This window comes from Toxoplasma gondii, chromosome VIII (genome assembly GCF_000006565.2).
Source record: "Toxoplasma gondii ME49 chromosome VIII, whole genome shotgun sequence".
Classification (NCBI taxonomy): domain Eukaryota; phylum Apicomplexa; class Conoidasida; order Eucoccidiorida; family Sarcocystidae; genus Toxoplasma; species Toxoplasma gondii.
In genome coordinates this window covers 4,421,117-4,445,931 of record NC_031476.1, presented here as the reverse complement: position 1 = coordinate 4,445,931, position 24,815 = coordinate 4,421,117, and the positions used below count along the sequence as shown (strand labels likewise).

Here is a 24,815-nt window from a genome sequence, read left to right as displayed (position 1 = left end):
GAGACTTCACTGCCACACAGTCCACCTATGCACGATCTGGCAGCAATGGAATTAATCACCGACTGGATGTGACTCCTTGTGCGTATCCAGAGGAATGCTCTGGTGACAGTCGACTGTGTGCAACAACGTGTGCTGCATTTAGTGTTTCACTTTTCACGCTCTCTAGAAAAGCGGGCAACCTAGACTAGTGCGGTACCGGCATAACGTAGGGAACGAAACATCTCCACTTTCATAGTCGCATACATGCAGTGGCATACGAGATGCATCAGTTTTGCTACCACACGTTTCGTGCGACGGTCGTGCTGCAAACGTGGTTCCAGCGAAAATGCTCAGAGTGAGGCACTGCTCGGTCTGTAACTACTTGCAAAGAGCATCTGTATGATGCGTTGTATGACGAAGAGTCTGTTTTCGATAGTTTCACATGCTCTCGGAACTGTTGGTGTATTGCTTCACGTCCGCTATACTCCGTACAAAGCTGCCAATCGACGAAAAGAAGTCCCGAGACAGCGCATGCAGCGACGGGCAAGTCTCCTCAACAAGGTGCTTGCTTTCCACATAAACTTCGCCTGTGCAAGGGCCTGTAGATACCTTTGGTTTGAGGTTTTGGACGTGTGTCGATTTCGCTGCACATGTCGACGTTAGATTTCTTTCGATCTTCAAACAAACGGAGAGAGTCTCGCATGTGTAGCTGTCTTGTTTGGCACACACCAAGAAAGCGGCATCGACTGTTCGAGCCGACAGTTTTTCTTGCACAGTCTTTTCCCGGAGCGGATCCTGACTGAATTCTTCATCTACAAACACTCGTTGGCACCGTTTGTTGTCGCGTGTCTCAGACGCAAGAGGCGCAGACAAATGACACCAACGCATGCAGGCTTTGTTGGAGTGTCGGCGCATGGAGTCAACTTTTGGTCTTGAGCTCGGCAAGAGTCGTCTTTTTTCACAATCCTGACCCCCGCTGCTGTGCTCAGATCTTTTCGATCGATGGTTAGGCTTCGAGTCTGTTTCGCACTCCTTTCTTTCTCTTGCTGCCTGCTCCTCCCGCGTCAAATCTTGTGCAGCGAAGCCCGGAGTCTTGTCAGACACCGAGCACCCTTTTGTTCGGAAACGTCGGTTCACACGAATGACGGGACAGATTTCTTCGCTCAGCCTTCCCTGTCACTGCTCCGTCCCTCTTCCGCGCTTTCGTCTCACGACTTTCCTTCCTCCCCCTTCACGGCTTCAGCTGACCCCAGAGGAGGAAAATGGAGCCGACGAAGCGATGGCCGCCGAGGCGGTACAAAACAGGTTAGAGCGCAGGCTATGACCACTTCGTTGCCGCTATCTCTTCGCCAACGCAAAACGCCTTTCCAGTTCGATCTGTGTCTGCGGTTCCCCTTCGTTTCCCCAATCCGTTCCTCGACTCCCTCAGTCCCTTCTTCCGAGGAGATTCGAACTGCGCTCTCATTTTTGTCGGGACGTCCGAGCAGCTTGGAGGAAGCTCTCGGCGCGCCGCCTGCAAAGGCCGTGTGGCGCCTTCACCTAGGAGGGGCAACTCATGGCTCAAGATGGCGGTTTTCTCGTTCCGGCGTTTCCTCGTGTCCATCCTCCTCACGGTTCTCAGTGTCGCCGCAGCCTTTGCGCTCACGATTCGGTTCCCCTTTCTCTCTTTCCGGGCGTCTGCGGGGTCCGCTGGGTGGACGAGGGCGTCGGCTATCACCGTCGCTGAGCCGCGACTGGAAGACACGACTCCTGACAGCTCTTTCTCAGGAGGCTCACAGCTCACACCTCTGTGAGAACCACGGGGGTTCTGCAGCGAGGAATCCTGTGCAGAGAATCCACAGTCCGGAAACGGCCAGAGAGAACGAAGAAGTCAGATGCGCCACAGGCCGCGGGCCTTCCGCAGGTCGCAGCACACACGCGAACAGCGGTGAGGGGCCTTGTCGCCGGATCGGAGTTGCTGAAGATGAGCAGGCGAAAGACACTGGAGAGCCGTTGCAAATGATGAGTCTGAGGCACGTTGCGGAAAGAGGCAAGGAAGTCCTTGATGCCCTTGAAAAACGCCACGAATCCACGGAGGTGGTGGATGCGGCAAGAAATCTCATCGGTGAGTCTCTTCTCCTTCACCCAGAATCACGACGGGGGACACCCCGCGAAACATTCAGGTGTCTGGACACAGCTAGATTCCCTCTCCCGGAGCTCACGTCTCCACGACTGTAGCAGTCTGTCACGCTTCTCCTCTCTGCCTGCGTTCCGTGCTTGCCGAGTACCCCCCCCCCCCCGAGTACCCCCCCCCCCGAGTACTCCCCCTCTCCCCCTCCCCCACACAGACAACGCACTCCGTTGGTCTCTCCGCTTTCCGCTGTTCTGTGTCAGAACATCTCCTGCCCACACATCGCCGTCTGCAAGTGGAGACTTGGCGCAGAGCCACGGAGCGCCGCCATCGCGCAGCTGCTGCCTTCGCCGCTTCCCAGGAGTTCGCAATTGCGCAGAAGGATGACGTTGACCCTTTTGAAGAAAGGGAGCGTTTGGGTGGCACCGAGACCGAAAGAGGCAGAAAGGTGAAGAAAGGTGCGTCAAGAGGGACTGCGTGAACTGTGCGCCAAAACAAATGTGGATGGCGAGGTCCCGCCGAGGGATGCCTATACTGTTCGTCGTCCGATTAGAGATGGTTTGCACTTCAGTCACGCTAGTGTCGCTGCTGCTCTATTGGAATTCCTTTTGAGCAGGGTACACACTGGAATACGTGCTTTTCGACTTGCCGGGCTGTCTCAGGATACTGGGCTCCACTGCGTTCAGCCGTCTCGCGATATGTGACTGCATCCTCCCCGTCCCTCATTAACTTCCTCAAAAAGGGATTCCCGTGTGTGGACCGACCTCGAACGCAAACCCCTCGTTCTCTTCTCTTGCAAGAACAGACAGAAGAAAAGGAAACAGCTCGCCAGCTCTGCGACCCGCAAGGGTAGCACGAGGGACTTCGTGTTCGCGAAACATGTCTCAGTGTGTCTGTCCTTTCAAGCTGGACCGCCTGAACGGTTGTCAGCAACGCTTTTCCAGTTCGGCGTTCGTCCCTCGCGGGCTCTGTGTGTCTGTCTTTCTGCTTCAGAGCAGCAACCGGCGCTCGCCTCTCTCCACGAGCAGGTCAGAGGAGAAACGCAGACTTCGAGTTCGCCCTCAAGGTGCAGTCATGCCACAGCTCCACGCGAAAAGGCGGTCGCATCTCGTCGGCCTTCCTCCCCAACTCTGTTCCATTCTTTGCTGCGACTCCTGTTGGTTTCTCTAGCGCCGGATGCAGCTCCGTAGTCCTGCTGTGCCTCCAGCTAAGGGTAACGTTGTGCCTGTGTCACTCGCTTCTGAGCAGCTGAGGCGCCAGTTCTCTCCCCGGCAGTTTTTTTTCTGGCCTGGGGACGTCTTGGCTTCCCTGAGCGTGCGTACAGTGGCAGGTTCACGGTGCTCTGGACGACGCGTCTTTCTCTTTCCTGCGTTCGCTGCTGGTGTGTTTAGGCCGCCCAGACTCGTGCCACTGTGGCTCGTCGAGTTCAGGAGCTCCGCGAGTCTGGATCACGAATCAGCGCCATCATGAAGCGACTTCCCAATGCATTAGACAGCCGAGTGAGACTTTCTACAGAGATGGTCAAGACGAAATTGCGGCTTGTCTGTGTGTCGGTGCAGTCTCAAAACTCGGCTCTCTCCTCCACCCCTCTCGACGCACGTGGGGGGGGGGGCGCGTTTTTTCTCAAAAGTTTTCTTCATCGACTCGACATGCCTTGGGGCGTCTTCCCGGGATGCCGAAGACACGCATCCATGGTCTGGGAACTGTGTGCTCCAGACGTTTCGAGCAACTTGTCAGAAGCCAGGCCCACAGCATACCACTGTTAACCCCCAAAGACTTCGATGTTGTTGTGTTCACGCGTTTTTTACTTCTCCCTTCAGGTTCCATTGGGGATCGACTCGAGGGATAACCAAGAGGTTGACCGCTGGTGGCCGCCTTCTCTCTCTGCACCGTCGTCCTTCCTGCACCCGGAAATGTCTCCTCCTTCTCCTCCTTCTTCTGTTCGCCACCCGTTATCTACAGGCTGCGCTTGGCAGAGAGGGGTGGAAGAAGCATTGGAGGAGAGAGACAACGAAATCGATGAGGACGGTGGAAGCACGGAGCCTTCACAAAAGGTGGCGGGTGTTCCTGGAACGGCTGCAGCGTCTTCGTTTGAAAGACAGGTGACCCCGGAGACCTCCGCTTCTTCGTCGCATGGGCTCCTCGATCATTCGACTCTTCTCGCTGTCCTCAACGCCTCCACCGATGGCGAGGCGACTACTCGCATGGCTGGCAGACGGCATTCCGCCCTACGCGGTATGGTGGCTCGACTGCATAGAGCTTTGAAGAATTACTTTCTCGATTTCCTTCTCGCCCTCGACACTGAAGACGGCAAAAAGTTTACGGAGGTCGGAGTTCCTCCTCTGATTGTCAGGTAAGGCGCGTTTCTGCGCTATGCTTAGTTCTCAAGTTTGAGAGACAGGCGATGGGGAAACGACGAATCTGCTGCGACGAAGAAGCACGAAATTGCACGCCGGTGCTCTTTGACGACATTGCACAGACTGTAATTGTCACATTTTTGTATTGCGCGGTTATGAACCGTCCTCGCTGGTGTCTCTTGTGTTGAATACACCCGTGTATGACTTCCAGAGGGAGTCGCTGGAATGAATCGGTTCACGGCCGTAGAGTTACCTCCTTGGTGATTGGTATCTGTCTACCTGTTTTCAGTCGTTTCACAGGTCCCCCCTAAACCCTAAACCCCAAACTGGGATAGGGAAACATGTCGATTGATTCATGGCTCGTGCACGCGACTCTCCATGCGCACTGTTTGACAAACCAGAAAGGGATGCTTTCTGCGCAGCTAGCACTCCTTCATGGTACACAACAGCTTGCGGCAAAGGGTGCGGCTTTCGACAGAAGAATCCGAGTGAAGTTCGGTCTCGTGGTAACGCCCATGCACAAGCGAGTGGTCTTGCCAGACTTCCAGGGGTAAGGCCCACCTCACTGGTGTTTCTCGTGGGGGTTTGATGTTTCTTTCGCTCGCAGCCGCTCCACCCTCGAAGGCACTGGCCAGCTCCCCCGCCTGGAAAACGGTCTCTTTGCTCTTCCGGCGACCTCGAACAACCAAGTGAGGGCCCCGACACTCGGAGGACTATCTCCCAAACAGTTCTCTCTTGCGGGATGCCTGGGATTTGTGCCAGTGGCTCGTGAACAGGAGGGGACGGGAAGGGCGAGAGAAAGCGAGATCGCTCTGCGGTTGCCTTTGAGCCTCCACATCAGTGACAAGTCAATGAGGTGGTAGATGCGCAGGCAGGCCTGTTGGAAATGACAGCGTGCCGTCGAGAATTGGCGATGCAGGTTTCTGTGATACACTGAAGAGAAGGATAGCACAACAGGTCCCCTCGCGGCTACGGACGCCTCGAGGCCAAGTCCACCACGCAGTAGCGACGTGTAAAACAGTGGGTGTCTGTTTTTTAGAACCGTTCTTCTGTCTACCTTTTCAGGTCTGTGGGTTGGAGGTCTCGTTATGCTTGTCTAGGCCATCGCATGCATATGGTCATTGTGGGGTTTTCGAGTGCAACAGGTTTTTTCACCGATGCATACGACAGGAACACCCGCTTCTTGGCTAGAGCCTTCTCAAGGCCCAGCTGCCCTCTCTTCCTTTCACAGGAGCTGCGACTCAGCCAAACGTGCATCGGCCGGTCGAGGCACTGTCATCTTTTTTTCCTTTCAGATCGCTGGAGAAAATGCCTTCCTTATTCCTACGGCCGAGGTGCCTCTCGTTGGCTTCTACAGGTGAGGAGCCTCTGCCCCTGCCTGTCTCCGAGCTTCGATCTCTCGCCATTCGCGTACTTACGGGTTCACTCTGCTATTCCTATGGGTAGAAGAAGTCTCTGGAGAATTCCACTCTAGGGGAGACTCTGATAAGAATGTGATGATGAACGAAACGGAATGGAAGATGCAGACCATCCGTCTGAGGTACAACTCGTCCGATGTCTCGACTCGCCTTGAAGGAGAGAAGACAGCGAAGCGCCGTGAGGTGAGGGTGCTGAGGGTACCCCTTTCTGTCCGCTGCGCTTGTCTGTGCAAGCGGTATGAAGGTGAAACATGGATAGAAGAAGAACCGCAAATGCTGAGAAAGTAAACTCTTACACTGGCACACTCGCTTTATCTTTGTCGTTTTCCCCCATGTCTAACCCGTTGTGTTTCCATGTTTCCGGTGCGCCTTTCAGGCAAAAGCGAATTCCGGAAGAGGACCTGCCAATACGCCTGACTGCAGCGACGCCTTGCTTCCGGTGAGTTGCGAGACAGCGAGCTCCTCTCGGTTGATGTTTCCTCCGATCTGTGCTGATTGGTGCCGCAGCTTTCACCTGCCGTTGTGTCCGGGGTCTCACAGAAAATGTGTACACGAACAACAGCGCGGTCAACAAGCTGAAGTCGAGGGTTGCCTTGGCTTTCCATGAACCGTGGTGGACAGCAATCCTAAACGCTCGAAAAGAACTTCATTGGCTACGCCTCACCACGAACGCAAAGCCACATGCGGCGTTTTTCTAGGTCCCTCAGAGAGGCAGTCCTGCTTTCGAGGGGACTGGAACCTGCAGTCGGAGCGTATCCGTGGAACGCTGCATGCATTCAAAGTCTTATGCGGGTCTGCTGTAGCGCAAATGAATTTCTCGTCCTGACGGTCGAGATATCGATTGCAAGGGTAGAAAGCCACTCCCTGCGGGGTCTCTCTCCTGGCATGGACGGTGGAACCACGTGCATGTAAGTGGAACACACGGCAAACGCGTGCCTTTTGCAAGGTTTAAGAGACCATGACCAAACGTGTGTGCGTACACAGGCTGGAAGACGGAACCTACGGCAGGTGGAATCGGGGCCTTCTCAGACAACAAGTCTTTGAGAAAGTCGAGTCCGTCGTCATCTGCACGCCGGAGCAAGCAGAAGAAGAGCATGCACGACTGCGCAAGATCGGGAAAACGCTTTTAAAGTAAGAACGTGAGACGCCGAAAGCGTCCACTGCAGAACAGCGCAGTCGGAGACTGCGGGCGAAGGCCTGGATTCGCGCGTACAGTCCCTGCATCTAGGAATGAGAGGCTATTTGTGGTTTTTTTGTCCGTACGTACGACCAGGGAACTACAGATTCCGTTTCGCGAGGTTCTCCTCTGCAGCGGAGACATGAGTGCCACCGCCGCCATATGTTACGATCTGGAGGTAAACCACGACACGGACAGGAAATGCCGTTTGGTTCTGCGTTTGTGTGAAATGAAGTTGTCCATTTCTGTGTACCTGCAATCTAGATATTCTCTCTGTGTGGTGGACATGGCATCCCAGACGTCTCCGCTGCGCCAGTGGAAAAACATCGAAGCTTCTCGTAAACACCTGCGCGCCCCAGCCCTTTCATGTAGTCGCCGGGGCTCGCCCCAGGTCGCCGTGTAAAGGCTGTATGATAATAGTTTTACATTTCTTCCATTTCCATTCAAATGGGTTGACACTCCTGCAGGTACAGGTGCCACGTTGGGTGTTGTCTCCGCTCTTTCCTTTGTTGTCAGGCGTGGATTCCGAGCCTCCAAGGGTTTCTCGAAGTATCTTCGATCTCAAACTGCTGGGACTACCAGGTGTGCTGCTGGCCTTCTGTCTGTAATTCAGGAGGCATGAATTCATGGCAACCTGGGGGGTCCTTTTTTTCCACTCAGGCGTGTATTTTGTCCTTCACGAAGACGTTGACTCCATACACGATATCATTTTCAGTTCACATGCATCTTCCCGTTGGTTGATTGCTCTCCTGGGAGTGTGTGTGCGCAGTCGCTTCTTTATTCTACCGTTCCTGAGATGCTCATGCTGTCGGAAGAATTTGCTTGTGGCTGTCGTTTTTCCATTTGTGCAGCTGGCGTTTCCGTTGACACTTGTGCACATATACTGGCGCATTTTCCTGGGTTCCATGGAAGGGTGTTTTCGGCGTTCTGTCCACGTCTTCGACTTTGTTACTCTTTCTTCCGTTGCCGCTTCACTTGTCCGCTCTTTAGGCTCGGCGTCTGTCTGTGAAATTTCAACCCTCAAAGGGTGCCTCGCGACAGCAGACGGTCTCCAGCAAAAACAAGGAAGCAGGGGACGCCGGACAGACATCAGCGAAACGCTCATCGCGTTTCTGTTTCACGCTGAACGGCTCCACGCTGGCTGTCGGCAGGACGCTGGTGGCTGTGATAGAAAACCATCAAGTAACGTGGCGGAAGAAGAGGGCATGCACGAACGTCCTTGCAGTCTAGACGTGTCTGAGCGTGTGGGTGCGAGTGCATTAGACAATACGTTTTTCAGGAGCTTGCGCTGTTCACCGAGATAGGCTTAAAGGCTGGATAAGAGGACCGACAAACGGCGCAGCTGTTCCGGTTGGATATCCTTGGTTGCATAAATAGACGCGTCAACAAGGTTTGAGCGACAGAGTACCCCAGTTCATCCGTGTAGAAGCTACACAGAACAAGGCGGTTCTAAGCTTTGCACTTGCCTATATAAGGTTGTCGAGGGCATTGACGTAGCAAAGGACGAGGGTGGACCTCAGGTGTACGATTGAGAAGGCCGTCATTTGCTAGGTCTACGAAGAAAATACGTGTTCAGCTACAGCAAAACACACAGTGAAGTGCACTGTTTTTCACCACCGAGGCGCTTTCTGTTTCACTTGTTTTCTGAATGGTCTGGTGAAGAGGTACATCCGTGCTACCGGTTCCCTGCGTCCCTTTTTCAGTTTATCAAAGAGGATCACTCTGGCAAGAAACGTGGTGTCCGGATACCAAAGCCCCTTCAGCCCTACCTCGGAGGCCTCGAAGAAATTCTGGAAGACAGTCCGTCGTTGTCGAGCTGAATGTGGCATGGGCAGTTTACGTCTGCAGCAGACACGCTTCGAGGGAGAAAGTTGATGAAGAGGCGAAAGAAAAAGCTTAAGGCTCTTTTTACACCCGCACGGGTCAACTGGAGGTCAATTGTACCCCAGCGCCGTTTTGATTTGAATAAAGGACTCTACGGTCCATGAAGTTGGAGAGGAGATGCGCTTCTTATGTTCCTTACCACTCACGTTTGTCTGGGGTTTCGCACTGCAGCGCGTTTGGGCATATTCGACTTCTACACTGCTCGCTTTCCTCAGCATTTTCCCTTTTCGTTGTTGCTGAGCCTGACACATATATCCTGGGCATGTCAGAATGACAGGCAATAACTAGGCGTGTGCACAAAACAAAGCGGCACCCGTCCGCCCAAGCAACAAATGTCCATTTTGTCAAAGAGTTCTGTTTCAGAACGGCATTCTCACCGATTGTTTCTCCACGTAACAAGCTGACACCTCTGGGCATTGTTACACTATCGTTGCGGCAACGCCGTTTTCACTCTGACGAAACAAACCCTAATGTGACACCCACATACCTATATGTTGCCACGCCGTAGTAGGTCTGACCTAGACAGCAAGCGAACGCAGGTTCTGAATAAAAGCACCACCGGAGGTCAATATATCGTGAATTGTCTTCATTGTTTCTTTCCGTGCCGACACAGCCAATGCTGGGGAACCTAAGGCTGTTCCCTACCGTGTGAAAGCAAACAACAGGAAATGTGCGTGTCTACGAAACGAACGGTACGTGCGACTGGTTTCGTATTCTATCTCCGTATAGCGGAGGTAGGAGATGACCAATAGCCTCGCGTTTGAAGCAGAAAAAAAGACAGACACGGCGGCAACACAGCAGCTGAACCGGCGTTACGTATCTGAAGCCGCTCTCGTGTTTGTCCCTTAACGTTCAGAAACAGTTCAAGTGTGAGATGGTCTGTTCGATATTCCGGAGGAGTCACGACAAAAAGCAAAGCATGCACTCGAAACGTCAGGTCAAAAGTGATGACACAGTACAAGGCGATCCTTCCACTCAACACGGAGCCGCTGTTGCTCGTGGGGTTTACGCCGCGCGCACAAGGGTCCCTTGTTGTTTCTTCTACTCTGTTTCTACCCTTTCTCTCAGTTGTCGTGCCCAAGGGTATCTCTCTGTTCCGTTTCCCCTTCCCCTACCATTTCTCATGCTTTAAAGAACATCGCTGTTTCGATTCCCCGTGCAGACGGCTGTGTTTCCGGCAACGGCCCCCCAGGCGGCCACCGCCACCGGACCCGTTAGCTTCTCTTCGCGCCAGGCGTCGAATGCACTGCTCTGCGCTTGAACTGAACTTTGGCTTAATGTCCTGTATTCCTGTTCGTTATAATTGCGAGGTCCACAACCGCTTTGGTGGCAATGCATGGCATGTTTTGTCAAGAGGCCGATCCATGCAACCTGCTTCTGGTACTTTAAGATCAAACTAGCACCGAGAAGGAAAGTGTATCAAACAAAAAACGGGTGTTTAACGGGAGAGTAACAGTGTGAACACAAACCATGATAGAATATACCGTCATGCTTCTAAGTGTAACAAAGGACTCCTTCGCATTCTGACGTTCGCTGTGTGTCTCCCACGCCTGCGCCCTTTTCCGCAGCATGTGCGGGTTTTTCTCGGGTTTTGCTACAAAGAAGCGAGACGGGTGAGAGGACAAAGCAACCACACGCGAGCCTGTGGTGTTTTCAAGAAATTAGACCTGACCTTGCATCGGCTCGACACAACAGGGGAAACCTCCGAAAAAACAAGCCAAAGTTTCTGTTTCCGGCATAAGGCCAGGATCGACCGAACCTTTCTTGACGCTCTGTTCTTCGCAGAGCCACAGATAAAAAGCAAAAGTCCGGACTTCCAGCATGTGCAAAGTGCGACTTAGGAGCCTGCTATGTTGTTGCACTGGGGTGCATGCAACTCATAGGCTTGTCGCGCGCTTACTCCACGAGTCCGGGGTTGCTTAAAAAACGTTCAGACGCTGTTCGCCTTTCAGGGTTGTGTCACCCCGTGTGCCACCGAGCGACCACTTCTCCGAGCTCCCACCAGGCACTGTTGCACCTTTCCGAGAAAGATAACGCGTCTGTCGATACCGGTGAAAGCAAAAAAGCTCAGACACACGGGGACGAGTAAAGCCTGTGCCCACAGGGTATGTCTGCCCACAGACTGCCGTACAGCCCGTCCACTTGGAGCTGATACCAATCCACGGAGAGCCGCACTGACAACCTTTTGTTTCATCTGTTATGACATCAGCACCCGGCATACGCAGCTTTGACCTAACTGTCTCGCCTTCCTTTCGACGCGCTCTGGCCAAAAAGAGCTCAGTGAGAGTCGATCGCCGAGAGGAGCAGGAAACCACGGGCCGCCTCCCAAGTAGGGTGGCTTCCGAGGAAAGCACGCCGCGCCAAATTGTACACAAATGCCAAGAGATTCTCTGAAAAAAGGTTTCCCTCTTCACTCGTGTAGCTCCACCCAACAGTGTGTGTGTGTGTATGTGTGTTCCACGTCTCTTGAGCTACGCGCAAAAGAACTCTTCGGAGGGGAAGACCCCTAGAGAGTCCCTGCAAATGCCAAGCACATATTCTCGGTTTTCGCCAGGCATGATACGGGCTTGTCTACGCTACGAAAGATCCATGGCGTTTCGAAAAAACCTTCGTGGTCATCATGTTCCCTTTCCTACTTAGACACCGATACCATGGCTTTCGCTCTACCTTCTCTCAGCACGGTACTAACGGCACTACGCTAGCGAAGCACATCGCCAGCGCATGCCCCTCAGGTGTGAAGACATCTGAAACATGTCCTTGAACACCCTTGGCTTTCTCTGCCGTTCGAGGAAAGCAATCCTGCAGCCATTTTCAATGAAAAGGAATTCTTCATTTGTGGACCTCGACGGGCTTGAAGACTTGGCTGAACACCGAAAGTGCGCAACGCAGACACAGAAATACCCACAGCAGGCAATAAGAAGAAAACCCCCTGTGACCGTTCCTGCTTTGCTTTACATACACGTTTACTGCCGTTTGTGAACTCGCGTCAGACGTCTTTGCTCCCTGACAGTGCTGACATGAATCCGCCAGAGGTGGAGGCAACGCGCGCGAACGTCGACAACAGCCGAGCACGTGACCACAATGGATGCGGAAGTCCGTTTCACTGTTATGAAGAGACGTTGCTGCAACTGGTGACATGTTACGTTCGTGCGAAAGGAGGGGGGATGGCGACGACGGTTCGCCTTTCTTCCCCGTCAGGAATGAGGAAAGCCAAAGATCTTTATAGCCGAGAAACTAAAGTCAGTCCCGAGTTCGTGTCTACGTGTGTGCTAAACGAACTCTGCTTCTGACTGCAGCGTTCCAGTTTTTCGAAACAAGTAACGCTCTCTCACTTTTCGACCGCACGAAGAAGCGCGCCGACGTTCTCCTCGATCGGCAAAACCAGTGCCTCTGCGATGCCCAACATGGCCTGCAGCTGGCGAGGAGAAACAAAGGTGGAAACAAAAGATTCCCAGTGTGGGAGGAAACCGCGCACATTTCTCTAGGCCACTCCACCCCCAGATACGATATACAAACGCATCACAATAGCATCCATACACGCCTACATCTAGACGTACACACAGATGTATACGTAGACCGATCACCTATACCAACAGAAATGGAGATGCATCCATGGATCGATCTGCACCGATACCCAAGTGTGTGTCTACGCGTCCTGTAATACTGTCGCCATTCGCGCGCGAGTTCGGAACTCCAGTAAACCTGGAACGAAATGTGGAGAGGGTGTTTGTGCGCGAGTTACATCACGTCCACGTGAGGCGGACCTCCTCCGTCCCTGTCCGTCACCGCGCCTGGACACCCACCAGATGAAACGACTACCGTTCTCCAGTATTGCCCTTCTTCGAGAAGCCTGCAGCCTACCGTCAAGAGCTCCTTAAGGTCCAGCAGAGAAAAGAGTTTCTTCGTCCCCGTCGCTGCTCTGGTTCCACCCCGTCCGTCGGCGACGCGTCCGAGGTTTTCTTGTGAGAGGCCTCCGTCCTCTCGTCTCGTCTCTCCCGAACTCGAACAAAGCGGCGGCGTTGCCTCCGAAGAAAGTGAAGAAGAAATTTCGGCGCCTCCATTCAGACAATTTCGGTTTTCGAACGCTGTGAAGAAGCGGCGAAACTCCGGAAGCACGTGGCGGTTCGCGTGTGCCTGCTGAGCGTCGATCACCGGCAAAACCAAGGCCGTCCGAATAAACGCGAGGACCCGGTGTTCGAGAAACGCCGACTCGCAGAGCAGCAGCGTCGAGAGATCGTCCAGCGAAACGCAGCTGACGGCGGAAAGACACACACGAAGAAACACGGAGCGAACCAATGTGAAGGAGAAAGGAAATCTCGATCGGAGACGTCCGCCGAGTCCAAACAGCCTGCCTGGCGAGGCACTGCATGCTCGGCAGAGAGAAGAGAAAACAGTTCGCGAGCCTCTCGCACGTAGAAGAGCGGTAACCGAGTGAAAAGAAGAAAGAGGCAGAGAGAGGATGGGGAAGGCCTATAACGCAGAAGGAAGACGAGCAGGACACTAGACCTGTTGGAACGCGACTTTCACACACAAAATGACGAGACACCGCCTCGCAACTCCACAGGCCACAAGACGCAAAAGAATCACTTGACCACAGAAAAACACGAATCGAGTTCAACAGTATACACTCTTGAATGTAACCGTTCAAGCGGCAAGCGAAGACGAACTCACAGCGAAACTACAAACGTCGCCGGAGGATACAACGGTCTTTGACAATATCCAAAGGAAGACGAAAAAAAAACGAGATTCAGACAACACATGGAAAGAATGCCCATGTTACTCAGTGGGTCCGACGAGTCTCCTGTTCCACCACAGTGCCGCCCCCTCACCCCCAGCATCTTTCATCACGGCAGAGACCAGAAAGAGAGCTGTCGAGATTCCCTCTCTCTCTACAAGTCTCGTTGATTCCTTATCTCTCCTCCTTGTTCGCACGGCCTTCTTTGCCTCTCCCTGCAGTTGGTCTTTCCTTCCCTCCGGATCCTTCGTTCGCGCGACGCTCACCAGAGTCCCTGGAAGGAGTAGACTCCGACCGAGATTTCCTCTGTTTTTCCAAAGACATCGGGTCCTAGAAGGCCTTTCTCCCCAAACAGTTTGACATGTTTCTTGCTGTTGCGCGACGCCGCGATCGACGAGGCACACACGCGCCTCCACAGCGACGAGCACATGCGGCGAAGCGGCCGCCTCACAAAAACCTGAAACAGGGCAAACGAAAGCGAGAGGGGCAGGCCGGAGCGAAGAGGACATCCACAAGGACGAACGCGTGTGTTTGGGGGGGGAGGGGGGGAAGGAACGAAACAAATCTCACAATCAGAGAGAGCCGCAAAGGGTGAGAGCACGCGACGTACCTAAACACCCTCAGCGGACAGCCTATCCTAGATTTAATGAAATACAAAGACCGCGCTGGGCTCCGTCTGACAACGCCACCACAAGGCGTTGCACGCCCACTCAGAGAAAAGAGAGCTATATGTCGCGTCGTCCATTCACTCGCATCCTTCTTCTTTCCACGAAGAAAGCTCCTTCACCGCTTGCTGATCCTCCTCGCGCTTCTCCTTCTCACCTTGACTGTGGCGATTCGAATGGCGACGTCGTCCCTGGATCTCGGCCGCAGAGAGTGAGGCGCTCCACATGAGAGGGGGAAGACCGGAGGAGCATCGTCCGCTGCGCGGCGAGCCTTGGAGACAGCAGGTCCGAGCATGGCGGCGCGCGAGGCCCCCAGGAAGTCAACGGCGTTGGGCGCTGCGAGCGACACTGAGGCCGCCGGCCAGGACGAACAGAAAAGATGTTGCCATTTGCTGTGCGTCCGGTCAACAGTGGGCGCGGAGGCCGATGTAGCAGCTGCGAACGAAGAACTGGACGCAGACTTGGCGGCGGATCCGCGGTGAGGGCGAATAAGTCCTGAGGACAAGGCAAATTGACACTCACACGCGGGCAGCTTTAAAAAAAGATACGCTGCAACGGGAGCAGAGAAGACGCCGCGAGAAGAAGCAGATGAAGAATAGGAAACGAAGCAGACGAGGACCCGTAAGGAGAATAGGACTCCAGACAAAACACAGATGCGAAGAACTAACGATACGCGTAAGGAGGAAACTTGTCACACATGGTGGACTTCACAGCCTGGAACGAAATGCAGGAGTTCGCGGATCTGCGCGGTTTCTCTCGTTGAAAAACGGAATGTCTTCGTCTGTGTAAACGTCTCTGTTTGTGTCTCTGAAACCTAGTCTTGTCTCCCCCCTTCCTTAGCTTTTATAACATGCAGACCTCACTCTAAACGTGCTCGCGCCCCTCGCCCACGGCTTCTTCACCCCCACCGGTTTCTCTCGAAATATCCAGAAAGCTTTCAGCGCTCCTCAGCCTGCAGTAGCATTCCATCTGTCCGCTCTTGTAGACGCGCTAACCGTCTTATCTCCAAAGAAGCGAACTTTACGGCTTCAGACTTGCAGCAGGACAGACGTCCACGAGGAGCCACGGAGCACGCGAGAAACAACGACGCACCTATGGCAGCACAGAACGAGGTGTGGAACGTTTTGTAGAAGGAATCTTGTTTCGCTGTCCAGCACCCGCGATGCGACTTGGACTGTCTGTACAGCAGGTAAATGATGCCATGCTGGATGGCCAGGTCAATCGCAAACTGCTCAGCCTGCAGCTCTTCTTCTTCCTCTTCTGTCAGGAGACGCGGCGGCGACGGACGCCCCGCAGCACCGTCTCCATTGCCGCTGGCCGCGGAGGGCGAAGAAGATCGGCGAGGCGAGTCCGATACGAGGAACAGGTGCAGCGACTAAGACAAAACACAAAAAACAAGAGAGAAACTGAAATTAAAAATGGACAAAATGACACGCCAAACAGAGACGGAACGTCCCGTAACATGAAAGATGAGACGCTCTCACGTGATACAAAATCACCTCACACCCTATTGTACACATGCATACATAAATACATATATATACATATATATATATACAGAGGTATTTATAATTTTTGATCATTTTACAGTGACTTTGCAGGGCTGGATCCTGGAGTGTATTCGTATTTACACATGCTGACGGAACGAAAAGTTCTGTTTAGACAAAGAAGAGCGTTGCCTCTCTTTTCGTGGGTAAAGAAGGTTGTACGGCAGACGCAGAGGAGCTGTGAGAATCTGCATCTTCGTCCTCTCGCTGCACTCGGATGTGGACCGTTCTCGTCCGCGAAACGCTTGACGCACATGAAGGATTTCTCCAGTTAGTTCGACGTCTCCGACCAACATGGCCTCGTGGAGAGCAAGGCGCAGAAAACGTGTGTCTGGCAGCCAGAAACGTTCGCGCAAATCCAGACGATATCGGCCCCAGCCACTGACGACGAACAGTGCGTGCGTCACCTGGAAAAAGCAAATACTCCAGTACGCGACAGCAGCGAATCAAGCGCGATCCCAGTGGACTCCTACACAGACAGACGCTGGCATGGACTCTTTCCCAGGTCCGCGCAGTCACCTCCCTCTCTCCTCGCCTCGGCCGCTGACCCCCTCAACGAGTCGATTCGTCGAACGCCTTCTGCAGGCGCAGGCAGTGAACGCACTCGAAGTTCTCGTCGACTCTAGAAGACCACGATCCTTTGATCTGATCCACTCTTTTCATGCACCTCTGTGTTCAGAGCGTTGCCGTCGTCGATATCACACGACGCGTTGCGTTTGGCATCTAATGCCGATTTCAAAAATCAAAGGTGAGGGGTGTGGAGGTCACTGCTTTCGCGAGTCTATTGCAACTTGGGTGGTGGATTCGTTCTCTTTGAAAGTGGCGAACTTTGCACGGAGAAGCAAAGTGCGGTCTGCTCCGCTGTGCGTTGAATCGCAGCTGCGAACCGCTGGAGTCGAAACGCTTCTACAAACGCGAAAGCGCGCGTTGTCCCATCGAACAGTTCCAAGTTCCACGTCGCTGCAGACTGTCGAGGACCCGCAGCCACAGTCCTTTCCTTCCGCCAGTAGTCCCTGCACTCGAGTGTCTCCGCCAGACTCCCCACCTGTAAAGAGACGAATTAAGGGAGAGTGTGTGTGCATCGCCTCACCATGTAGACTTGGTTTTTCCAGTCTTCGGTTCCCAAGTCGAGGCGACGGCGCCAGGGCCGCAAGCTGCTCTTCATTTCGAGGAGAATCTGCTCGACAGGCGACGATCCGCCCCAGCAACTGCGGCCTTTCTTCGCTTCACACGGAGTGATGCCCGCCCGCTGCATGAGGCTTCCCCACACCAGCTGCTCGAACAGGCGACCGAAGTCCACACAGGCCCACTCCGGCGGCAAGAGGAAGTTGCACAGACTGCAGACCGCTGCGCAGCAAACAGAGAGACTCCAGCAAGGCGCGTCACAAGTCTGCGCGCAGAGGCCCCAGAGGAAGGAACCTGGCTGTTCGTCGACACCGCGGAAAGCACGCGCGGCGGATACTCACCGCTTTCAGCCACCGCACCACTCTCCGAGAAACGCCCGCGACCCAAGCGTCGAGACAAGCGTTGGCCGCAAACAGTTTCTTTTTGCGGAGCGCGAGTCTTCCCAAAGACAGAAACCCAATTCACCTCAGTTCACATGTGTCTGCTTCCGCCTTTGTCGATGCACACGTACATATATATATATATATATATAAATGTAGACAGAGTGAACTTGTGAGTTTTCAGATATTTGCGTTCTGAAGGTTACCCCGCGTTTCCCCCGCCTGTGCAAGGGACTGTGGACTTTACCGTATCGGCCTGAGACGCCTCCAGATCGGTCACAGTTTGGGCAGGTGGAGAGGTCGTAGTAGAGGAGCTGGCCAGCTCGGAAGTCGAAGTAGAGGAACTCGAGTCGACTTGCAGCGATTGAACGCTCGACTTCTTCCTTCCACTCTCGGTAGTACAGTTTTTGTTCCCCCAGACTGCAGCTGAGAGTCGTCTTCGGAGAAGAGCCCGCCAGCGACGCCGAAGGCGTCGACGACGGCGAAGCTCGCAATCCCGAAGTCGTGCTGTACCGGTGAAGCACTCTGCATGCAGCAAAGGGAGACAAACGAAACCTGGACTTGTTCGCCAAAATGAACAGCGTGCACTCTGACCAACAGCCCAACAGACGTGAGGACGTTCAGGGGGGCCAGCGTCTCGCTGCAGAATGGGAGGGAAAGGTAGACAACAAGAAACTCGGATATTTCTTGACGGGATGAGGTCACTCGTGGTCAAAATGGACCCTCGAGCCCCGGTGCTCAACAGCTGTGTCGACTTCTGCAACAACCGTTCTCTTCTCTAGGAGACACCAGCTTCGCTCACGTCTCCTGACGACTGTGTGTATGAACGCAAGTCGATTTGTTCTCCCCCCCTGGCAAATTTGTTTGTTTCCACACATCCACGCGTGGGTAAGGCAGAACTGGAGGCACTGTTCAACTTCGAGAAACTCGCATGCGTCCGCTGTTCCGCTCTGAAGCTACTGCATGCATCGACCGCGGCTCGCACGCCCAACGAGAGTGGAGAGTATCACGGGGGGGCTTTCGTGTCTTCGCGTGCACGTGAGAGACTGGGTGCTTCTTGACTGCGTCGCGTACAGCTGCGCCCAGCAGGCCTCGAGTGTGGAGAAGATCAACGCCTCATCCGTCATGATCGCTTCTTTGCCGAGTTTCCGCCGGCGCTTGGACCAGAGCAAAAGAATGCAGGAGGCTGCGTCGACGATGGGGTCCACCAGATGTTTGGAGGCGCCCAAGTACCCGAGCAAGTTGGTCAGAAGATACGCTACTTCGGCTCCAAATTCCTGAGAGAGCTCACCACCGGACGCACAGGCACGGCTCTTGAAGCACACAGAAACGCGGGGAGAGTCGAGGAAAGGGAACCGCGTAGGCGCTGAGACGCGCCCCCAAGTGCCTCAGAAGGGACAGCAAACCACCGGAACGTCACGCCCGAGACCAAGCCTGCCAAGCAAGCGAAAAACGAACCCACCGCACACCCTGGAGCTTCGCGAGCTCCCCCGTCTCCTCGAGTCCCACACCCCTTTTTTCGTCGTGGCTGCATGCACTCGGCTACACGGCAAACCCCAACCGGACAGTGCGAAACGCTGCAGGCCATGCCCCTTCCGCAGTACCAGAAAGTTCATTTGTTCTTCTTCTTTGCTCGAGCTGGCGACGCGCAGAAGAAGGTTTTTCAGGAAGCCGACCGCCTGCAAGGCTGTCTTCTTGCCCATCGCGTAGAGCAAGTGTCTGGCGGGGGTGAGCGGGAAGTCTCCGAGTCGAAGGAAGACAGTTTTCGCAGGACGCGTTTGCTTTTCGCGGCCGGCCTTCGTCGCACCGGTCACCGTCTTGGCAATCTGCGCGGACCGCTTCAAGAGTTTCTCGCCTTTCCTGTCTCGGAAGCTTCGCCACGCGTCCTCATCGCCGAAGTACGGCTGGACGGCGTCGAGACTGGGGAAGGAGAGAAACAAATGGCTTTCTTCCTCAGCGAGTCTGCGCCAGTCGACGCACTTCACACGCCATGCCGGGTGCTCCGTCGGCCGGCTCGCGGAATAGGGGACGCCGTAGCAGTCCGGGCACATCCAGAGACTCTTTGCGTCTTCTTCCGGAGTCGCGCAGGCAAACGCAGAACCGCTCGCCTCTGCTCTCCCCCGGCCTTGCTCGTCCTCCAGCGCCCGCGAGTGGCTGCGGTACCCTGGCAGCGGCGGCGGAGGTGGAGGCAACGACCCCCAGTCGGCCGCCTGGGTCCGCCGAGAAGAAGAAGAAGAAGAGGAAGAGGAAGAAGACGAACAAGGAGAAGAAGACGAAGACGACAGAGTGGCGTGGGCAGCCTCCCGCAGTTCGACTGGCACGAAGACGCGCAGCGGGTGGTACTTGAAGAGACAGACAGGATGGAAGACGCGAGGACAAAAGTCGCAACAGAGAACGTCCCCGAACCCCCCGCAAATGCCGCACAAAGTGAAGTTCACTGTAGCCTGAAAACACGGGGCAGGGTGGAGACAGAGGAAATCACGGGAGAGAACAACAGACAAAAGGCCACCAGGAGAACGAAGCAGGACAGAGACCAGAAGTCGTGCAAGGGGAAAAGCGAAGAACGGCGTAGAAAAAAAAGAAACGCACTGAAAAACCAACCGAGAGACGAAAGACGAAATCCCTCCCAGACACAGATGTGACAAGACAACGGAGGGCAGGTCGACAGAGGCGACCAGCGTGTGAAGAAACGCCGGAACCTCCAAAACAAGAAGGCACCTTAACGAGAGAGAAAAACACAGACAGGAGACAGTTCAGAAGGAAGGACAGTCTCGAAAGGCAAGGACGCCCCTCTCGGCGGGGATGGAGTTGTGGAAATCTTTGCGAGAAGCTCAGTTGTCAGAACTGCCAAAGCCATGAAGAAAGGAGGAAGTTTGCCGAGCTCTCAGGCAAATATGAAGACTCTGAAGAAACCGCAGCTAGCCACTCGAAGGTTTTGTCGGCCGTCACTTGGCTAACGACTCCACAAGGGGGAACAGAGAAACGCGATGAGACACCGACCGCAATCGTCGCAGAACGGCGGTTCGACGTGACGACGCCTCCAAAAAAAAACGTGAGACCACAACAGCTCGTCCTGGCGATAGACACACCCCGCAAAGCGAATGGCGACCGGATCCTTGACCCCCACAAAGCATGCATGAGAAAACTGAAACAATGGCAAACCGCACTGGCACGTGGAGTCTCGAAAAAGGGCAACTTGTCGGTTGTGAGACGTCTCTTCAATGAACTACAAACATCCGTGTGGGTGCCACAAAAACTGGAATTCACCTACATTTGCTTTAATGACTCTCTTGCGAATTTTGAGAGGGCGTCCCTCGCATGGTGCGCGAACTTCTTTTGCTCCTCCCTGACCGTCAGACCTCTCGAGGTTTCCTGCTTCTTCTTCTGAGCTCCGGTCCTTCTTCTCTCTGCGTCCTCCGCCTTCGGCATCGCATGCAGTTGGAAGCGACGCTCGACGTCTATCTGTCCTGTTCTCCGCAGCTCCCTCGTCATCGCTGTGCGTCCTCACTCGTCGTATTTCCACTTCCTGGTCTTTGTGTTCTTCCCCGGTCCTAATCGCTTCTTCGGCTCGAGTCGAATCACCCCTGGGTTCTCGCTCTCGAGTCGCCTCTCTCGCATCGAGATCTCCATTTGCCTCGTCTTCTTTTTTCTCTCCATCGGTCGCAGAGTATCGGTGTCGAGCCCCCGAGACTGTCGCAGCTCCCCCCCGTTCCTGCGCCTCCAAGGTGTCTGCGTCGTCAGCCGAGAAAAGACATTTTTCAGCATTTGTCTTCGTTTTACGAGGTGAAAAAAGTGACACGCTGTTCTCCACCTCTTCCTTCACGAACTGTTCCTCTTCTGCCGTCGTGGACTCTTCTTCAGGACTCTTCGTCTTTGTCCTGGCCTTCTTCGGAGGAGAGAGTTCGTCGTCTCTGTTGCCGTCTCTGTTTCCGTCTCGCTTCGGCAGCGGGGTGGCTTGGACCTCTGCTCGGTCCACATCCCCGACCTCTCTAGACGCTTCAGCCGATTCAGAGGTTCTCTCTCTTTTTGTCACTTCTCTGGATTCCCCAGTCTCTCTTTCCTCCCCGCTGTCGCCCCCGCCCTCTCCGGTCTGCGCCTTCCTTCGCGTCTTCGCCTGATTTGTCCCCTTCGACGCCAACTTCGTCGTGTCCTTCTCCTCCTTGATTTGTACTTCCTCTTCTCTCTCCGTTTTCTTCCTCTTTTTCTCCGCCAGCTCCGCGTTCACGAGGTCACTTTTCCTCTTCCCGTTTCTGCCCCTCTCCAAACACAAGGCTTCGTCCTCCGATGACTCCGCCTCGCCTTTCGCTGTGGTCGCAGCAACTTTCCTCTGCTGCTCTTCCGCCTCTCTCGTCTCCGACGCCTCAGCCTTCTTCTGCCGTCTGACACCTCGGGATTTCCCCTTCTTCCTCTTTTGTCTTTCTTCTTCACCCTCCCCTCGCTCGGTCCCTCGGTCGGGCCATGCGTCTTTGTCCTCGTCAGACGGCTCGCCCTCTGCGCTCCTGGCGAGGACTGGAGAGCTCTTCTCTTCTTCCTCTTCTTCACCGATCTCTCTCCCGCCATCGCAGCTCTTCTTCAAGGCTGCTTTCTTGCTCCTCTTCTCTCTCATCACGTCGTCGTGCCATCCTTTGCCATTTGCAGCCTCTGCAGACGCAGACGCCAGGGCCGCGAGCTGCCGGGTCGCGCGGCGCCGGCAGCCGAGGCCGCCAGCGAGAGACGCCGCAAGTCGTCCGTACGCCTGGACCTCTCCCTCTCCCGCGAGAAGCTTCGCTGCTTCTCTTGACGCCCCGATTTCCTCAGCGAGAAGAGCTGCGATCGCAGCTTGTGTCGCCTCGTCTGCCTCTTCTAAAACTCTTCGCGAGTCCGTCTCTGTCTTCACTTCACTCTTGTCCTCTTGTTTTTCTCGTTTGCTCGCTTGCTTCTGCTCTCTCTTGTGCGTGCTCTTCTCTTCCTTGTTGTCCAAACGCTTCTCGTCGTTCACATCTGAATGCCGCTCTTCGGTTTCGTTCACCTGTTCCTTTTCTCTGTTCTCTGCGGGCTCCTGTGGATCCGTTCTCGTCGATCCAGCCTTTAGACTTCTTGAAGATCTTCCAGACTTCAGTGAAAGATCGAGGGAAGCAGCTGAGGAGTCGCGACAGCTGGCGGCGCGAGGAGAGGCGCTTGAATCCGACTTTCCGCATGCACTGGTGGAGCCGCGACTCTTCGCCTTCGCGTCCCGCTTCCAGGTGGCTTGTGCCGGTTTTGGTGCAGCGCAGCTCCGCAAGGGGCGTCGAGCTTTCTGTCCGGCCAAGGCCAGAAGAATTTCCTCCGGCACTGCGCCCTGGTCGCCGCCTTTACCATTCTTCAGCAGACTCGACAACTCCCGGCAGGTCTCCATCTCGGCAGCGAGGGCAGTGGCGATCGCTTTCGCTGTCTCCTCATCGACGCAGACGCAGCCTGAGGCCGCCGCCTGTCCTTCAGAAGCTTCGGGGCCCTCCCTCGTTCGTGACGAACAGTTCGTCTCCGAGTTCGTCTTGGAGTCAGTGGGTGAGACAGAAGCAGCTGACTTCTTCTCCTTCCTCACGGACGCCCGACCGCCTGACGCTTGAGCAGGAGACGAAGCCGAGGACGGACGTCCTTCCTTTTCAGTCTGAGGAGAGAGCGTTTCCAGGGTGCTGTCGTCTCGGCGGCGCCCTCGAGTCGACACCGAGCCACTGGGATTGGAAGCCCCAGCGGACGCGTGACGGGACCGTGGGTTGAAGGCGAAGCACAGTTCATCGAAGGAATTTCCACTTCCAGACAAAAGCTTCAGCAACTCTCGACTCATGCCGTTCTTCGATCCACGCGGAGTCGGGGCGCCGGACGAAGCGGGTGCGCATGCAGCGGCAGGAGCAGCAGCGGCTCCGTCGAGGGTGTCATCGCGACAGTCTGCGCCTGCAGAGGAAGCAAGCTGAGGCAACTGAGCGCGAGGTGCAGGAGCGGCGGATACAGAGGAAGAAGCGGGAGAGAAAGAGTGTGGTGGATTTTCTTTGTTTTCGTCACATGGGGCGGCTTCCGGAGCGTCGCCAACAATCTGTGCATGCAGTGTGCGGGGTCGACACCCTTCGTCCCTCGGATCCGTTTCCGCAGATTCGCTGCCTTCTTTGCGATTTGAAGAAACCGGACATGCAGAAACAGCGCCTGGCGGAGGCGCCGCCATCTTGTAAAGGCTTTGCGAAACGTCCTGGAAGCGACCCAGAAAAGAGGCGAGCAAAGGGGAAGAAGGACGACCCACACGAAATCAAAGACAGCGAAGGAAAGACAGGGACGACGAAGCGCGGGGGAGGCGAGTCGGCACCGGAAGCAACGCTTCAGACAAGACCGGGTGCAGGGATATGGGGGAAGGCGACACACAGGACAGCAAGAAAATCAAAGAATCCGGCAAGTCAGCCATGAAACCGTTTCTTTCAGCTCGAAACAACACGGTTCACTTCCAGAAGAGAAAAGAAGCCCTGAGATACCACAAACCCCGACGAGTCAACCCCAAGTCCGTGCTGGAAGCTGCGGTTTCGTGTTCCAGAATCGCTGGCGATTGAATGAGTCCACACGCGCCACCAGTCCCTGCGACACAAAGAGGCGACCTCTGTGGAACGGAAATGCAGCAACTTGTTTAGAAAGTAAAGACTCGACACTGCCACGCAGGGAGAAAGAGTAGGAAGATCGCACATGCGTGGTCTCGAACAGTCCAAATCTCCTCGCAGGAAGGAAAAGTGGGCGGCGGAACCTCGAAACTCGGTCCACGAATCACGAAAGGCGCCCTCTCCTTGAGTCGGAGGCAAAAAGTCAAACGTCTTAGTTCAAGCTGCAGAAACGGTCGTGAGAAACGCACGCAGACTCGCGGAAACGGACGTGAGAAAATGCCAAGCATCCAACCTACGCTGACGGGGGCCGGGCTTCAACTGAGACGCCCCCATAGAGACGAGGTACGGCAGCGCACCGTTCCTGAGAGTCCCACATTTGAACGATATTTGGAATGTTCACACGACAATCGAAAAATATTTGAATGGTAGCGGCATGTGGAAGAATGCTACACATGCAACTCGCGGCTCGACGGTCCCCTCCCCTTCCCGGTCACTCTCACGGGGCTCTTTTCTCCAGAAGCCATTTGCGTCGCCAGTGGCGCATGCGGCCAGGTCGATAAGCACGCAGTGAAACGGATTCAGGGGAATTATACGTTCGTTAGTGTCTGCCACAATCGCGAACTCGAGGGACATGTTAGGTCTGTACGTTGTTTTTTCACTGCAGTTTACGAGACTTTACTCCATGTGCAGGCCGTAGAAGCACACACGCGTGCACACTAGGATCAGATGCGCGTTTCATTCGGGAATTATGTTGCCTTTGCATGATTCTGATATTCCATTTCCATTCGTCCCTTGCCTTTCTTCCAATGTTGATGGTGGCTACCACATATAAATGTGGCGAA

The 24,815-nt window shown here is 54.7% G+C and overlaps 2 protein-coding genes across 2 annotated transcripts; one reads left to right on the top strand and one right to left on the bottom strand.

Annotated features, from left to right (window-relative positions):
• Positions 1-981: 981 nt before the first annotated feature.
• Positions 982-8,861, top strand: TGME49_271625 (serine--tRNA ligase; the record flags this gene model as incomplete). The annotated part of the gene is made up of 13 exons (XM_018781626.1): positions 982-2,083; positions 2,353-2,547; positions 3,083-3,117; positions 3,481-3,588; positions 3,910-4,442; positions 5,054-5,135; positions 5,742-5,803; positions 6,241-6,303; positions 6,849-6,995; positions 7,138-7,219; positions 7,558-7,623; positions 8,032-8,223; positions 8,745-8,861. The coding sequence occupies 13 exons, from the start codon at positions 982-984 to the stop codon at positions 8,859-8,861; spliced, it is 2,784 nt and encodes a 927-aa protein (XP_018636662.1).
• Positions 8,862-11,055: 2,194 nt separating this feature from the next.
• TGME49_271740 (hypothetical protein) lies at positions 11,056-23,552 on the bottom strand (the record flags this gene model as incomplete). The annotated part of the gene is made up of 12 exons (XM_002365779.1): positions 11,056-11,788; positions 12,258-12,340; positions 12,787-13,177; positions 13,927-14,117; positions 14,483-14,820; positions 15,418-15,700; positions 16,127-16,279; positions 16,963-17,219; positions 17,625-17,902; positions 18,452-18,654; positions 18,982-19,821; positions 20,649-23,552. The coding sequence occupies 12 exons, from the start codon at positions 23,550-23,552 to the stop codon at positions 11,755-11,757; spliced, it is 5,955 nt and encodes a 1,984-aa protein (XP_002365820.1). The 3' UTR covers positions 11,056-11,754.
• Between the last annotated feature and the right edge of the window lie 1,263 nt (positions 23,553-24,815).